This window comes from Lactuca virosa, chromosome 3, assembly GCF_052849685.1.
Source record: "Lactuca virosa cultivar CGN04683 chromosome 3, Lactuca_virosa_CGN04683_v6, whole genome shotgun sequence".
Taxonomy (NCBI): Eukaryota; Viridiplantae; Streptophyta; class Magnoliopsida; order Asterales; family Asteraceae; genus Lactuca; species Lactuca virosa.
This window is the reverse complement of record NC_136428.1, coordinates 421847849-421866323: the sequence shown is the minus strand read 5'-3', so window position 1 is coordinate 421866323 and position 18475 is coordinate 421847849. Positions and strand designations below refer to the sequence as shown.

General features: G+C 35.4%; 2 protein-coding genes across 4 annotated transcripts; both read left to right on the top strand.

Moving 5' to 3' along the window:
• The first annotated feature begins 6570 nt into the window (after nucleotides 1-6570).
• On the top strand, nucleotides 6571-7725 carry LOC145167825 (uncharacterized). Its single transcript, XM_079087077.1, has 3 exons — nucleotides 6571-6769; nucleotides 6875-6936; nucleotides 7493-7725. The coding sequence occupies exons 1-3, from the start codon at nucleotides 6712-6714 to the stop codon at nucleotides 7619-7621; spliced, it is 249 nt and encodes an 82-aa protein (XP_078943203.1). The 5' UTR covers nucleotides 6571-6711; the 3' UTR covers nucleotides 7622-7725.
• A 5393-nt stretch (nucleotides 7726-13118) lies between these two features.
• LOC145163218 (cell division control protein 2 homolog A-like) lies at nucleotides 13119-17471 on the top strand. 3 transcript variants are annotated; one of them, XM_079082074.1, is made up of 9 exons: nucleotides 13119-13189; nucleotides 14318-14365; nucleotides 14442-14626; nucleotides 15266-15380; nucleotides 15738-15911; nucleotides 15998-16161; nucleotides 16241-16328; nucleotides 16812-16865; nucleotides 17013-17471. In XM_079082074.1, the coding sequence occupies exons 2-9, from the start codon at nucleotides 14357-14359 to the stop codon at nucleotides 17115-17117; spliced, it is 894 nt and encodes a 297-aa protein (XP_078938200.1). In that variant the 5' UTR covers nucleotides 13119-13189; nucleotides 14318-14356; the 3' UTR covers nucleotides 17118-17471. The 3 variants fall into 3 exon arrangements, with proteins under 3 accessions (XP_078938200.1, XP_078938202.1, XP_078938201.1); XM_079082075.1 differs by lacking the exon at nucleotides 13119-13189 and adding an exon at nucleotides 14004-14202; XM_079082076.1 differs by lacking the exon at nucleotides 16812-16865.
• Nucleotides 17472-18475: the final 1004 nt, after the last annotated feature.

The following is an 18475-nucleotide window of genomic DNA, read 5'->3' as shown; positions in this document are numbered from 1 at the left end:
ACAAAACTTGGAGGGCACACTCGAGATTGAAACATGCCTTTGAAAAAAAAAATTCATTGAATCTCAAAAGAATCTAGGAATTTCTAAGAACCAATTAAAAACCTAATATCTATATTTCGTTTTTCATGGTGGAAATTGGTGAATCGTCATTCACCTACCTTTCAAATATGTTATAGCTTGGATTACGGCATACCTCTTCTAAGTTATAATATATTGTGATTGGATCCTAGCCTTAATATTACATTTGGGTGTTTTATTAAGGAATCTCTTAATATCTAAACTCATCTTGTTCTCTTCTTTCAGATGTCTTCAAACAATGCTGCTTCTGGCTCTAATCCTAATGGCTCCTTTACCCTTATGAACTTGTGTGGGAAAGTCATTTTTGATGGATCCAACTTCAATGAATGGATCAGAAACATCAGGATGATTACCCGCTACGAGGACAAAGAATATGTCCTTGACAAGGAGCTTAAGGAGATTGATGAGACCACTGCAACTCCCCAGGAGATCGCTGACTTCCGGGCACATGAAAGGGATGCTACAAAAGTGGCATGCATCATGTTGGCCACCATGACAGCGGAACTCCAAAAGTCCTATGAGGACTTCTACCCTTTTGAAATGCACCAAGATCTGATGGAAAGATACCATCAAAGTGCACGACAAGAGAGGTATGAAATCATATGCTCTATCATAACAACCATGATGAAGGACGGGGAATCCTTCACGAGCCACATGCAAAAAATGCAAAGGTATGTGGATCGGTTGCTGAAGCTTAATGTGAACTTCCCTGAGGAGCTTGCAATAGATATCATTTTGCACTCCTTACCATCGTGCTATGATCAATTCCGCATGACATATCACATGAATAAGGAAGAGGTCACACTCAGCAAACTTCAGGGACTCCTCAAGACCGCAGAAACAGGTCTTAAGGGTAAGTCAGTTGTTAACACTCCTACTCCAAACTCCGCCCCGGTTTTGGCAATTGGGAAAAGTCGAGGGAAGAAGAGGAAGGGCTCTTCGAAGGGTACCAAGGCTAGGACCCTTGATGGATCTTCTTCAAGTGGAACCAAGAAAGGTTTCGTCACTCCTTCTTCTGACCCAAAAGAGGCTGAATGCTTCTATTGCCATGAAAAATCACATTGGAAGCGGAACTGCCCAAAGTACCATCAAGATGTGAAGGATGGGAAAGTTAAACCCAACCATGCAGGTATTTACACTATCTTATCTAATAACTCACCCCATTCTAACTCTTGGGTCCTTGATACCGGTTGTGGTATTCATATCTGTTCTGATTTGCAGGGACTAAGAAGAAGTGAGAATGTGGAGCATGGAAGAATAAACTTAATCATGGGGAATAGGAAAGCTTTACCTGTCACCAAGATTGGAGTTTATACTTTATCGCTAAGTAGTGGGTTTAGTTTAGATTTGAATAAGTGTTGTTATTCTCCAGAAATGGCAAGAAACATTATTTCCTTTCATGCATTGTATAAACAAGGTTTCACCTTTTCATTTGATAATGAAGTTGGTTCGATTAATGCTTTCTTTAATAATGTTCTTTATTTTAAAGCATTACCTTGTGATGGCGTGTATGAAACTGTATCTGTGGTTGATAACTTAGGAAATAATGTATTGTGTATTGATTCTGTTAATAATAATAACTTGGATAAAGCATCATTATGGCACTGTCGTCTTGGACATATAAGCAAGAAACGCATAGGCCAACTCCAAAAGGATGGAGTCTTGGAGTCATTTGACCTAAAGTCAGATGATAGTTGCGAATCATGCTTACTTGGAAAAATGACAAAGTCACCCTTCACAGGTTCTTGTGAGAGGGGTGAAGGTTTGTTGGATCTTATACACATGGATGTGTGTGGACCCTTCAAACATGCCACAAGGGATGCTAATCGTTATTATTTGACTTTTACTGATCAGTAGATATGGATATGTCTACTTAATCAAGCATAAGTCAGAGACTTTTGAAAAGTTTAAAGAATTTAAACAGGAAGTCGAGAATCAATTGGGCAGGAACATTAAGATGCTTCGATCCGATCGAGGCGGTGAGTATCTTAGTTCAGAGTTCCTCGACTATCTTAGGGAATGTGGGATTGTCTCACAATTGACACCTCCCAGGACACCGCAGTTGAACGGTGTAGCTGAGAGGCGTAATCGAACCTTGTTAGATATGGTTCGTTCCATGATGAGTTGAGCTTCGCTACCAATCTCATTTTGGGGGTATGCCTTAGAGACTGCCGCCCATATCCTTAATCTAGTCCCTACAAAGAAAGTTGCCAAAACTCCTCATGAGATGTGGACTGGTAAAGTACCCAAACTAGACCACATCAAGATTTGGGGTTGCGAGGCTTTCGTGAGACGCGAGACTCATGATAAGCTCGAACCTCGAAGCGAGAGGTGTATTTTCATCGGCTACCCACAACAATCCTTTGGTTACCTCTTCTACAGACCTAGTGAAAATGTGGTCTTTGTAGCTAGGAGGGCTGTCTTTCGAGAGAGAGAGTTCATAAGCCAAGGAGACAGTGGGAGGCAAGTTGACCTTGAAGAAATTCAAGAGTCAAGTGGTGAAGGAACTTCAAACCCTAACACTCAACTTGAGGAGGAAACTCCTGTTGAGCCAATTGACAAGTCTGTACCTCTAAGGCGTTCCACAAGGGTTAGGAATGCACCTGAGCATTACTATGGATTCCATATTACTGCGGAAGGTGATACACTTATCAGTGATGAGACACTGATAAGTCTGGATGAACCTAACAGTTACGCGGAAGCCATGGCAGGCCCTGAGTCAGCCAAGTGGAAAGAGGCAATGGACAGCGAGATACAGTCCATGTATGACAATCAAGTTTGGAACTTGGTTGAGAATGTACCAGGTCGTAAGACTGTAGGGTGCAAATGGATCTTCAAGAAGAAGACCGACATGGATGGTAATGTACACACTTATAAGGCACGACTGGTTGCAAAGGGTTTCTCACAAACTCCGGGAGTTGATTATGATGAGACCTTTTCTCCAGTGGCCAAGATTAAGTCTATTAGGGTTCTGTTAGCCATAGCCGCATTTCATGACTATGAAATATGGCAAATGGATGTCAAAACCGCTTTCCTTAATGGAAAGTTGGCTGAGGATGTTTACATGAGTCAGCCAGAGGGTTTTGTCAATACAGAGTACCCTAATAGAGTGTGTAAGCTTGAGAAATCCATTTATGGGTTAAAGCAAGCACCTCGCAGATGGAATCTTTGCTTTGATGAGAAAGTCAAAGAATTTGGCTTTTCTAGGAGTGAAGATGAATCTTGTGTATATGTCAAGGCTAGTGGGAGTATAGTTAGTTTTTTGGTATTGTATGTGGATGACATACTACTCATAGGAAATGACATCCCAACTCTGCAGGAAGTTAAGTCCTGGCTTGGGAAGTGTTTCTCTATGAAGGACCTAGGAGAAGCTGCCTATATTCTAGGGATAAGGATCTTGAGAGACCGGAGTAAAAGACTAATTGGACTTAGTCAGAGTACCTACTTGGATAAGGTGCTGAAGAGATTCGACATGCAGGACTCCAAGAAAGGAGAGTTACCCATCCAGAGTAACGCCAGATTGAGTAAGACACAAAGCCCTAATACTGAGGCTGAGATAGCAGAAATGAGTCGAATACCTTATGCTTCGGCTGTAGGATCGATCATGTATGCTATGACGTGTACTTGACCTGATGTAGCCTTTGCTTTGAGCATGGTTAGCAGGTATCAGGGGAACCCTGGCAAGGCACACTGGACTGCGGTAAAGAATATCCTCAAGTACCTACGGAGGAATAAGGACTGGGTCCTTACCCTCGGTGGGAGTGAAGACTTGAGAGTTGTAGGGTATAGTGATGCTAGCTTTCAGACTGATAGGGATAATTTCCGCTCTCAGTCAGGCTGAGTCTTTACCTTAAACGGAGGAGCAATTTCTTGGAAGAGTTCCAAGCAAGAGACAGTGGCTGATTCAACTTGCGAATCAGAGTATATAGCAGCTAGCGAGGCAGCAAAGGAGGCGATATGGTTGAAGAACTTCATTGGAGACCTTGGAGTTGTACCAGCTATTAAAGAGCCAATGGAAATTTTCTGTGATAGTGAAAGTGCAGTTGCCTTAGCCAAGGAACCAAGGGATCACGGGAGATCCAGACACATCGACAGAAAATACCATTTCATCAGACATCGAATAGAAGAAGGACTCCTCGTGGCAAAGAGGGTATCATCGGATGAGAATCCAGCAGATCCCCTCACGAAGGGACTGACTCGGGTTAAGCATCTCCAGCATGCTCGGAGCATAGGGATGAAGGATGATATTAGATTTAGTAGTTAGATAACCTTGAAATTTGTAAAGTGTAATTGACATTAGATGATGAATAAAAGGTGTTTTATTTATGAGTAAAGTGTTGCTATCTCTTGTTGATCGTTTACTATATTTCTTTTGCATGTTTTGACTTCCAGAATAATTATGTTTGGTATATCATATTATTCGAACCTCCACAGTCGGTCATATGTCGGAAGTAGGTATGAATCAAGACTGTCATGATTGGTTGCAGAGGTCTAAGTTGTTGGACATGGCTACAACACTCATGAGTGCTCATAAGTTCTGAGCATTGGACTCAACCCACGCTCACTGGAATCACTTCATGGAATTTATCTCGAGTGATCGTGAGACGGTAATATCATATAAGTCTTCAAACCTAGAGATATGATTTGTTACTTATGAGTTGGTTATGCATTGATTGTACGTTAACGCATTGGTAACTCGATGTTATAAAACGTGCTCTTGTGTATAATTCAATGAGTGGTAGAACAAACATATGAGTCGAAGTTTATCTGTTCCTTCTTGGATTAGAAGCTGATATCTGGGCCCCTCGATGATTTTGTTTTGACCTATGTACCGGGCCCGGTCAGAACTAAGTTGATGTGTTCAATTAAGTTCTTTGTCAAACAAATCGGAAATCGGGAAACAAACTGCTGGACAATAAGTAAGACATTGTTCCATGTATTTGTCCGGCTGATATCTCGAACAGAGGATTATATGATCACTTATCTGAAATGGCGTATCATCATCTTCTCAGTTCCGAGAAACCTTGAAAAGAGCTACGATTGCTGATCGGTTCCTGAAGTTATACTTGCAGTTATAGTTATTAGACTTATCCAAGTGGGAGACTGTTGGATAAGGTGTCTAAGTCCATAACTATTTCTGGTATGTACTTGACCCGACCCGGCATGGTCCATTTGGGTTGCATGGCATCATGCATTTGGATAGACTAAATGAGAGAAATAACACTTGTGGTTTATTAATATATTATAAGTTCTAATATATTAATAGTATTATTTAATTAATATTGATCAAGAATTAATCTAGGATTAATTAAGTGATCAAAAGATGACTAATTAAATATATGGGTTGATCATGTAAATCATCCATAACTTGTATAGTGGGCTAAAAGGCTCCATGGATAATCAAGTTGGGTTAAACCCATTGAATGCTCCATGGATGCTCCATGGGAGTTACAAACCCATGGGTCATGGAAATGAAGAGTCATGACACATTAGGGTTTACATGGTGTAACCCTAGATGTGTCAACACTATATAAAGAACCCATGCTCCACCAAAACCGGTTGCACAGAAGAATCAAGAGGGCTAGAGCCGATTTTGCAAGTGTAATATTCTCTCAAAAGTTTACTCCAAAAGCATTTGGTGTTGTGTGAAGCATTTGAGGCATCACACTTGGGGTGCTAGGCTCACAAGGTTTCAAGGATCATAAGCAACAACAAGGTAAGTTATTCTATCTTTCATGCAAGTTAAAATTTGTTCCCCATGTATGCTAGATAGGAATATAACCTTGGAATTCAACTTTGCATGATAATTAGACAAACATAGATCCAAGGTTATTAGGGTTGCATGTACACTTAGGAAGTGTTAGAATGCTCAAAACCCATCATGTTGTACAAATAAAGCTAGTAGTAAGTAGGGTCAACTTTATCTTGAATATTATGGCTAACGATTACCTTACGTGGCACACAATTAGACCGGTTACATGTTTAACCTTTAGTTACATGTTTAACCTTTTATAACAAATGACAATGACCAAATTATTACGAAAATTTCAGAGATTTAAGGTATAGTTTAACATATTTTGTACTTTAAGGACTAAAGTTGATACACTTCCAATACTTTCTATCATTTTATGGCCAATTCTATCAATAATAAACAATTTGTCAAACAATCGAACAATTGATTATCTCCATACTAACTTCAAATAACATAAATAATACACATCCGAACACACTATTTTTTGGTTCAAGCATAAAATGACAAACAATCATATATTGCTTTTAATTTGAATACAAGCCATTTTTCAAATCAAACTCAAGTCGAACTAAAACGGTTTTTCACATTTATGGTTCTAAATACCTCAATCCAAAAGAGATGGCGGTAATATGTAATATACAGAGAAAAGAAGGTCTCAATAAAACAAAGATAAAACTATATGGGCCAAAAAGTGATCTTTTAATTTCTGCAATATAAATTAGTTGAAGGTTTTAAAACCTGGGGATAGCGGTTTATAAGCCCCCAATTTAATTCATCCGCTAGGGTTAGGGTTTTAGCGCAGTCGATTATCAATCTCCGTAACTTACGATCGGAAAACAATCAGTTAACCACACTAGGAACCGGAAAACAGTTCATCAGGGATGTCGAAGAAAAACAACTTATCTCTTAGAAAAAAGCAGCATGAATTTGAGCTTCGGAGTAAGCCATTTCTCAAAACGACTTAAATTTTTCGGAGTTTCTAGTTGTTGTTTTGTTCGGGGTGTTGGGATCTAATTGTTTCTGTCGTCTGTTTTTGTGAATTAGGAGAGCAGCAAGAGAAAGAAAAGAAGGCGAAGAAGCTACAAGCTAAGAAGAACAAGATGAAAGTAAGTGATTTCCATTGTTTATACACCATCTCTTTTGATTATTTTTTATTTAGTGGTATTGTTTAAGTGATGAAACCTCATTAGGTTATCGACATTTTGAATCGTTCTATTTAAAATTTTATCACAAACTTGAAATAAATGCAAAAAAACCCTTTCCACCTGGGAGTTTTGTTTAGTCTAGGATCACTTAATCTTGTTTACATATCAAATAGCCACTTTTTTATGAACTATTTCGTTTATCATAAACATATGTTGATTATTTCTTGCATAATATGTTTCAGTAGTGATCTTTGTTATAAGTTATAACAGTTAGTAATCACAGGTTTAGAAATTAGGAACATTAAAGTGTAGTTTGAGTTATATATTTCTTTTTGAAGTTTTTGAAAGCTTTCAAGCAGTGTTTGACAGTTTAGAATCAAAAGATTTAGTCTTGAAATTGAATTTCATATTTAAAACGTTGCTATTATGGGTAATGACATGTAAGTATATTGCTTTTATCAATCCTCACCTGTGTAATTATGAGTTTTGTTAACTCATTTAATGTACTTGTTATCAGGTTGATGGAAGTGCAAGCAAGAAAAAGAAGGGTAGTGGTGGATTTACAGTAGGGAAGAAGAAGTTGAAGACAAGAATGACACCATTGGCGAAAGCTAAAGTTGCTCAAGCAATGGAAGTTGACAAATGAGGTTGACATTAATGTTTCTTGAACCTAGTATTTTACAATGCATTTTAAATCACTATAAATGTGGTTCCAAGTTTTTATTCAATATGATTTTGGTTTTGGCAGAATGGGATGGGATTGGAATTCGAGATTCCGTTCCATGGTGTGTTTGGTTGACAAGTGGATGGAATACAGTTCCATTAGATTCCTTAAATAAGTGGATAAATACTCTAATGCGCATAAAAAAGATTAATTGATATGATCTAATGTTAAATCCTCACTTATAAGAAATAGCTCTCACAAAATACAATGTTAGCAACGAAAACACAATTGCTACACAATTCTTTGAAAAATGTATATATAGACGGATACTCAACACACGAGCATGAGAAGCTGTTTACGAGTGTGACGAGTTATTTATGATGAAGAGAAGATCATTGAGCATGATAAGCACAATAAATTATACAATCAACTCTTTTGTATGTTTTTACTGTTCATCTATCTGCAATAAAATTACAGAAGATATCTTGCATTTAATGCTTGATTGTAGACCAACCTTTTCCTTGAATTTTTCCTAGTACGCACATACGAAAATCGTGTCAGACTTTTGATGAATAAGAGGTCAAGTCGATTATTGACTTATAAACAACTATCAATCTTGAAGTCTTCTTTCAAACACTGCTTATTGTATATCGATGTTTGCCTTGAATCAGTTTTTGACATATAAATATTATGCTAGTCTTTTGATAAATAAGAGGTGGTGTTAGTTTCTGGGTTAATGAAAACCCATCAACATTCTTGAAGTCTTCTTTAAAATACATATTATACATTGTCTTCTTTTCATACGCCGACACTGCTTTATTTTTATCACCAAAGTTTGTATACTTTATTTAGTCTAAGTGAGTTTTTTTTAATCATCGTTTCATAATGGTTTAAGGTTTACGATTAACGAAATTGATCTACCATCAAGAAATCGGGTCAATCACTGATCTTCGTCATCACCATTGACTTGCTCGCTAGAGACTTTTTTTGTTTTTTTTTTTGTCCAGAGAATTTGATTTGCATTGTGGTTGGTATCAAGGATCATCTGGTCCCTATTAAACATCAAATTATAAGGACCAAAGGAGAGTATGATGCATTGAAGGAAGTTCTTTAAGGTGATCGTTTTTCTCGCCATCAGTAGTTATCATGATGCAAGATGACGACTGAAACCTCGAAACATGAAATCGAGACATTTAAACACACATATGGTGATTATGAGACATTTAGACACACTTATGGTGATTATGGCTCAGTTCAATGATTAGTCTATTTTGTCTTCTCAAACATTTATAGTTTCATTTTCCAATGTTTCATTTGATTGGATCAAAAACACATATATGACAACTTATGGTTGCTTGATATTGCTTTTCAAAACAACTTATTGCCTTATTAGCTTTTTGAAAACCAATAAATCGAAAAAAAAGAAAAAAACGTTTGACAATCTCAAAAACACTTTTTTAAACAACTTTTCCGTTGGCTTTAAAAAGCCTTAAAAATGAGATCTGAAAAACATGCAAAACATGACTTTTCGAAACTCTTTTTAGATATTTAACCATAATAGCTTAAAAAAAGATTTTAAGCCAAACGCTTTTTAATTTATCGATTTATTGACTTTTGTTACAACAAAGCTAATCCAAACATTTTTTTTTAAAAAAAACTCATTTTTACCACCGGTATAAGTTAATAAGCATTTTTGGAGTTCAAAAAACAATCTCAAACACCCCATTAAAAAAACTAGTTAATTCCATTTCGATAGTAAATTCCTTGAGAATCACTATTTAATGTTCATAACTTTCAAAGACCATTTTCATAACAAAAAAGAGCTTTATATTGTAATTTTAATCTGCAAAAATAGAAAAATTCAAGAAATTGCTTGGATTAGATATGCGAAATGCTTAATTTCTCATATCTAATATGCGGAAATTTTAAAAAAATTATGGTAAAAATCTTTAAAAAACATTTCCACAACAAAATTGAGTTTTAAATGATGTAAAAATAGAGAGTTCTCACCAAAAAAATAATATAAAAATGAAGAAAAATATGTATATACAAGGATTAGTTTGCAGTTCACATCCTAAAATGATCTTTTTTTATATAGCATTGATAATTTTTCAGCCAATTTTTTTTTGAACGGCAGCAACCAATTAAATTAAAAGAAAACTAGCAAGACGCTAGAAATACAAACCATTAAGACTGGGTAGGATTTTGAAGCCACAAACTCCAATTAATCCTAGCCTTAGAGTTACGGGACGAAAACCAACGAACCGAAATATAAACAATGGAATAAAAAATCCTATCCTTTCTAGGCTTATTACTACTAAACAAAATACCGTTACGGAACGTCCAAAGCACCCAAATGACCACAGAAAAAACCGAGTCAACAATCGCCCGTTGTTGCCTAACATTCGACCTCGCATCGATCCATTCCATCATGTCTCCCATAGAGAAAAAAACAGGGATATCCAAATCAAGCCAAAGACTAACCCGCCTCCAAATCTGATTTGCAATTGTGCACTGAATAAACAAGTGCAACACGTCTTCAGTAGCATCGTGACACAAAGGGCACAAAACCGAGTCAAGATCCACCCCTCTCTCCACCAACTTCGACCTCACAGGAAGCCTATCCATCATTAAACGCCAAATAAAAACATTTATTTTAATAGGAACTGAACAATTCCATCTAGTAGGCATGTAACCCGACGGAAGTCTCGAATCATCGATCAAATTCCTAGTCGATTTAACCGAAAAGCACCCTGAATTATCAAGATTCCAAACCCATTTGTCTAACTCCATGCCAAGATGATAGCCATCCAACAAAGACATCAAAGTCGTAAGCTGCTCCTGTTCAACCCCTCCTCTAATGTCACGACGCCAAGCAAAAACCCAACCCGTCGGAGACCAATAATCACTAACTAAAGAGTTTTGATTAGAAGCAAGCGCAAACAATCTTCCGAATTGCACCATCATAGGAACATCCAAGCACCAAACATCGTGCCAAAACCGAATAGTAGCTCCATTCCCGGTCACTCTAGCCATGGCATTCGAAGGCAGTAAACCACTATCGTGAAGATGGTTAATAGACCCAACTATTTTTTGCCAAACACCACCACTACTTTGTATTCTCGAGCCCCCATAAAAACCTCCCCCTTCACCATAAAAAAACTTCATAACTTTCACCCATAAGGCGTCAGGCTCATTACAGAATCTCCATTTCCATTTATATAAAAGACCCAGGTTAAAAGCATCTAAACTACCAATACCCAAACCACCCTGGTCAAAAGAGTTTAACGCCAAATTCCACTTAACCCAATGAATACGTTTTTGACCCTCTTCCATTCCCCAAAAAAACCGAGCCCTCATATTCTCCAAAGCCTGCAAGACAGCAACAGGAGGCCTAAAAATAGATAAGTAATAAATACCAAAGCTACCCAGAACTGACTTAACAAGAGTTAAACGACCTCCAATAGACAACAATCTAGCTTTCCAAGATGTCAATCTTTTTTTGAAGCGATCTATAATTATTTTCCATCCTTTAACACGCACCATAGAATCGCCAACCGGAACACCAAGATACACAAACGGAAAAGAACCAGCTGAGCAGCCTGTAAAAGAAGCGAGGTTGGAGATTTTAGACCTACTAACCCCCACACCATGTAGACTAGACTTAGAAAGATTGAGATTTAGACCCGAGACTAAATAAAAACATCTCAACACCCGAATCAAATTTCGAACATTATTCTCATTCCATTCTCCAAGAAAAATAGCATCATCTGCATAAAACAAATGAGAGATAGCTAAATCATGTGACTCAAGTTGGGCCCCCCTAAACACACCTTCCGACACCGCATCCTCCATCGCAATAATGAAGAGAAAAGGCGAAAATGAGTCACCTTGTCTCAACCCTCTAAACAACTAAAACTCATCCGTAGGGCAACCATTCAAAAGCACTGAGGAACGAGCATTAGAAAACATCCCCCTAATCCAAACCCTCCATTTTTCCCCAAAACCAAGAAACAACATAATCCTGTCAATATAATCCCAACTGACTGAATCGTACGCTTTTTCAAAGTCGACTTTAAAAATCATCAATTTCTTCTTTTTGTGTTTGAACCAGCGAACCATTTTCAGCCAATTTATTTAAGGATTGACAAGTTGGCAAACTCTTACCAAAGGATATGAGACCGCTTATGTGGAAGACCTCCAACATAAAAAAAATAAAAATAAAAATGAAATAAATAAATAATAATATTCTTTGCATATAAAATGTTAGTTGGCAATGATCTCTATATAAAGATTCCCACATATAATTTACCAAGGCTACATACAAAATCAATAACTATTTTAGACAAGGAAGTAATGCGTACACAACCATATTTCTTCATACATAATCATTTATGTTTTATAGAGTTGTATATAATAATATTTTAAAACACAAATTATTTTGTATGAAAAAACTCGTGTATGAACCTTTTAGATATATATATATATATATATATATATATATATATATATATATATATATATATGTAAGAGAAATTAAATATCCTCCTACTTTTATTCCTAACTAGCTTATAGCCCGTGCGGAACCACGGTTACAAAAATATTTAAATATTTATAGTAAAAATTTATAATTATTAATCAATTATTTTCAATAAATTATTAATTAAGAGATTCGGTGTTTGATGATTTATATTATCGTACAAATAAAAATCTTCTTATTTAACGGGATAAAAAATATAATGGAAATCAAAATCTCATCATTTACATGATATATTACACAGAAAATAGGAATTGCAATTTAAAAAAGGAAGAAAAACATATATTTATGTCGTAAATATGTTTAATTTTTGAAAATTAATATTATATGTGAACTAATTATATGCGTAATATGCAGGGATTATATAAATCATAAGCTAAATTGTAAAATAGAGCTCGAGGTAATTATGGTATGAACGAAAGATATAATGATAATTCAATGTTTTATAAAATTAAAGGATTTCATATTAAAGAATTGCATTAAATATAATGATAAGTAACAAATTTTTAGAAGAGCTCTGATATATTGACATTTGACAAACATTAAATTTGGAACTTTAGAAGAATGATATGTGTAGAAGCAAAACTATTCTTTTATTAGTCATGAGATATGAAATATTATCTTACTACCCATTGAAAATGATCACAAACATAATAAAATATAATTAATTTTATGAAAACACCATTTTATATAATTAGAAAGATAAATAGGTAGAAAAAATTTCACTTTTTTTTATTTCTCTAAATAAATTACCTTATTTTTTCTTTCTCTCTTACGAAAATGGGACGCTCGATCACGCATTTCTTAAGCTGTCTTTGACCTGGTTTAGACCATGACCACCTTTCTAGGCTCCTTGATGACCAATAGCCAATACGCAATAGGTATTCATCTCAAATTGACTTCCTTTTCCATTTTACCATTTTGCCCTTCTTCTTAGATTAATAATCATATCACACCTCTATAAATGTAACTTCTCTTCCCTCCCTGCAAAAAGCTTTCGTTCTTCCCCACAGGTCAGTATGCTACACTGATTCTCACTTTAGTTTCTGCAAATTAGGGTTTCCATGTTTTACTTCAATCTAAGTTCATCATCATTCTGTTTGTAGATAATTTTTTAGCTAAAACATTAGGTACAGAACTTGCATTGACCGAATTCACATCTCGTTTCATCTTACGTTGAAAAGCTAGCAAAAGTGTTAGTTTATAACGCGTTTCACTTGATTATAGAGTAGTTTGAGTTATGTAGATTGTACGTGTTCTATTTCTGTAACTTCGAGATCGTTTAATTGAGAGATTTTTTACTGGTACTGTTGATTGAAGCAAGTGATTGAGGAAGATGTTTGTACGAGTACTTTATTTCTGCAAGGATCGCTTCATTTGTTGAATGTTGTGTTAATGAATATAGAGAACTGCTGTTAGAACTGCAATTGCCGTGTGATACACTCAGATTTCACTGCTGAAGAACTTTATGCTGTAATTGATGAGGTTTTTGAAACTTTTATGATGCTGGATTTTCGAGATTGTAGTATAGTATGTAGGTGCTCCGGATTTGCTTCTTCAATAACATGCATGATCATGAATTGCGATCTAGTTTTAACTGATTCTTCTAATAGAGACGAACTTACTGATAAAATTTTGCACCACATTACGTTTTACTTTGCTTCAATAATCCTAGCAGCAAAAACTGTAGGCACGATGTACATATGCAAATTGTTATCTTTGATGTTTGACTTCGGTTTAACTTGATTGTGACACATGTAAGTGATTAGATTGTAGGTAGTTTCCTACACTCACATAATTCCACCAATTTAATTGATAATATTAGTTAAAAGAGTCCTTAATTTTACAGATTTATCATGGTTGTTATGTAAGGGTTTATTTTGACACTAATTCAACAAATTGGAAGCAGAATTCAGCAGAGCAAGTCCAATTTATGAACTCAACAAGTTTAGTTTCAATTCCAATCCCCAAAACAACACCAAATGTTGGGAAGAGTTATTAAAATTAAATTGCTCTGGGGTCTAAGGTGTTTATCCCTTGATTAATTAGGGCAATCTGACATGGTTATATCATATTCCTTGCATCTATGTATGATTTCATCTCTGAATTTAGTCTTCTTTGCGTGTGTTGCACTGATGTAGACCATTTCATGAACAAGGAGTTCGTTTCCAGTTGATATAATGGAGCAGGTATGAGTAAAAGACATTTCAGGACCTTTAAAGTGAAATTTTCTTCTACTAAATTTGTTATTTTCTACCCTTGCAGTATGAAAAAATTGAAAAGATTGGTGAAGGAACATATGGTGTGGTCTACAAGGCTCTTGACAAAATGACCAATAAAACTATTGCTTTAAAAAAGATTCCTTTAGAGAAACCAGATGAGGGAGTGCCTAGCACAGCTATAAGAGAAATCTCCCTGTTGAAAGAGATGAATCATGAAAATATTGTCAGGTAACTTTCAATTTTACAACACTCTTTATGAATTCAATTATAGTTTACCTGATTATATAGATTGAGGACCAATGTTTCTGTTAGTTTTACTTAATTACGTATGGTTAAATGCAAGAAATAACAACATACTTTCATTTATTTGTACTTTTAATTATTTCTTCTTAAGATATTGTACTTTGAAAAATCCACCCGATTATGGCATTGTAACCCATCTTTTTTCTTATTAGGGCATATGTTTGGATGCTATATTATGTAGAAATAAAAGTAGAATGATATTATAAACAAATCAATGGAAGCACATTGCCAGTTTTTTTTTTTTTTTTTTTTTTTTTTTTTTTTTTTTTTTTTTTGTCTTTAACACTAATAACTTAAAGAGTGTGGAGGCTTATGATCAAGGTAGTTTGGAGCTCTTTGTTATCTGTCTGTGTCTTTCGTACAATATTTACCTCTTACTTTTTGTTCCTTTCTTCATCTGTTCTCATTTTGAATATTTTACTTGTTTATATTGAGGACCAAGCAATCTTTTGGAGATGTAACTTAGTTGATGATTAATTGTACACAACTATACATCATACATTTTTTTTTTGGTTAATGTGCTTCAATTAGATTATATATTGAATGATAACTGTTTGGTGACAGGTTATATGATGTGGTGCATACTGAGAAAAGCTTGTATATGGTTTTTGAGTATCTAGACTTAGACTTGATGAAACACATGGAATCTTGTCCTGAGTTCTCAAAGGATCTTGTAAAAGTGAGTAAATATCTTTTTGTGATTCCATTCCATCACACCAAAGAGACCCAAGTCTGTTTGGTACTTTGGTTGGATGGAATGGAATGGAATGATGAAGGAATAGAATGGATACAAGCAAGATAAAGGAATGAGTCATTACATTCCATGATCATGTTTGGTTGGCTTGTAGGAATGGAATGAAAATTAACAAAATGAAAGGAATCATCATCATGATCTGTTCCATGTCATCTTGCAAAACAAACACATAGGAATGAAACATTCCATTCCAACTGCTATGATTCCATCAGACTACATTAGATATTTAAAGCCTCATTCTCTTGCATTTTATAACTTTTTGTTATCTTTTTATACTTTCAGATGTTCGTTTATCAAATATTAAGTGGCCTTGCATATTGTCATTCTCGTCGAATTCTCCATAGAGACTTAAAGCCTCAGAACCTGTTGATAGATCTCAGTAAAAATGTTGTCAAGCTTGCAGACTTTGGATTGGCAAGGGCCTTTGCTGTTCCTGTCACCACATTGACACATGAGGTAACTTAAATCGTCTCAATAATTATACTATTAAATTGTTTTATTTTGCATCAACTAAAAAAAATATATATTTTTTTTCTTTTTAGGTGGTGACATTGTGGTATAGGGCACCCGAACTTCTTCTTGGATGTGAGCAGTATTCTACTCCTCTTGATGTATGGGCGGTTGGTTGTATATTTGCTGAGATGGTGACTCGACTTCCTCTCTTTCGTGGAGACTCTGAGATTGACCAGTTGTTCAAGATTTTCAAGTAATAAATTCCTAATATTTATTAGTTTTTCCATTAACATATAGTAATATATAATATTTTTCTTTTTTCATATATATAGAATAATGGGAACTCCAACAGAATTTACATGGCCTGGAGTCGCTTCTCTGCCTGACTTTAAGTCCACTTTTCCAAAGTGGCAACCAAAGGTAATTACTTTTTACAGTTTGTTTTTGTTACAACTTACACATGACATGACAAGTTGTACTGTTTTTGGACTGATACGGATACCGGGCAGTCAGACAAAAATTGCAATTTTTTGTCTCACCAAAAAAGATGGAACAAGGTGGGACCGAGACTCGCTCTCGATCTCTCTCGTCAGTGCAAAAGACGTGAATGCCCTCCTGACCCTCATCATAAAAAATAGCCTTACAAAGCTTGTGCAATCTGGTCTAATCCTGTCCTGTATAACAAACGTACTGCGTTACCTAGGATGGGACACGACTATATAGGACCACACACGTATTCTAGGCCTATTTTTGATGATGAGGATGAGAGAGACATTTACGTCTTTTTCCCAGACGAGAGGTCGAGAGTGAGTCCTTGTTTCCATCTTTTTGGATAAGGACAAAAAATTACAATTGACATCGGTCCTAGTCCAAAAGAACTGACCGAGTATTGATTACTTTCAGGACCTTGCAACCGTAGTTCCGAATCTTGATAAATCAGGCCTGGATCTCCTGCGTGTAAGTTCACACTAGTTACTATGTTCGTCAGTCAATGAGTTCTCATTTGGTTTAACTAGGGCTAGGGTTAGGTTAGGTACACAATATTTTCATTTTTATTTTTTTCCATATAATTAAAAGCTCTATTTTATTGGCATTTTGTTTCAGAAAATGCTGTACATGGACCCCAACAAAAGAATTTCAGCAAAGGCTGCACTGGAGCATGAGTACTTCAAAGATATAAAGTCCGTACATGAAACACCGACTCCTTGAAGCTTCTTCATATGCATCGATGGTTTCTAATGTTTGCCTTACAAAAACTACTATTACTCTAATCATGCATATATTTTTCTTTTTGAATATAACGATTTAGCATATTGTAAACAGCTGACTAATACTTGGAGCAAGTTTAAACCCTTCCACGCATTTCCTTTTAACCTAACTCTCGTTCCATCCATAAAAACTACTGTAGGAGCTTTGATAGCTTCTCAGAGTCTAGTTCAGTTGATTACTTTTACAGATTTTTCTTTACTATAAATAGTAGCTTCCATTAGCTTGTTAAGCAACACTTATTCACGTTTGTTTCTTTTGCCATTCTACTGACTGATAATATCCTCTTTTGCTTGATATCTTGTCTTCTTCATTTACATAAATTGTTGCATGGTATCAAAGTGAGGTTTGATTTTACTACCAAACAAAGATGAACGATTGAGGTTCTCTTTTCTTGTGCCACAGACCGGTGAAAGGCTATTTTACTAAGAAGAATACCCCTCGGCTTAGGGGTGTCGATCGGGTAAAATTTTCGGGTTTTGGGTAGAACGGGTATTTCCTTAAGAAAATAATACCCGATACCCGACCTATATTGTAATTCGGGTTTTCGGGTTTGAGGTCGGGTCGGGTAATTATCGGGTATACCCGAAAATTTCGTAAGTGTCACTTATTGGTAAATTTTTTTTACATGTTGGTTGGTTTAATAAAGAATTGGGTAGGAAAATACTCCATACAATTAACAAGTACATATATAATAACAATACAAGTCATTATAATATGTTATGTAATTTTTTAATTCCATTCTAAATTTTGATAAAAAAGAAAAGAAAAGAAAAAGCCATGAATATGATTAGCATGGAATAATAGGTCTAAACACAACAAACAAAAAAGTCTAAATAATTAAAGTCTAAACAAAACAAAAAAACTCTAAACACAACCCAACTAAACAATAAAAGTCTAAACATAACAAATGAGTAAAATTCATAAGTCATAACCCAACTCAAAACATAACAAGTCTAAATATAACAAAAAAAAGTCTTGCATCTTCATGTTGCCATATTCATTTCCATATCCAATCCAAGCTCTAATTAGACGTACCAACTTCTCACAATCCTATACAAATAGTATAAGCATTAAAAGGACAAAACATAACATGTCAAAATATTAAAAAATATTAAAGATAAACAACTACCTTTATCAATTTCTTGTAGGTTTTCCCAATCTTGTTCAAAATCGATGTTGTCATTTATACCACCCCGAAGCCAATCTTGGGTACAAATTATACTTTCAACAATCTTAGGAGTCAAAGAACTCCTATACAGATCCAAAACGCTCCCACTAGTGCTAAAAACAGATTCTGA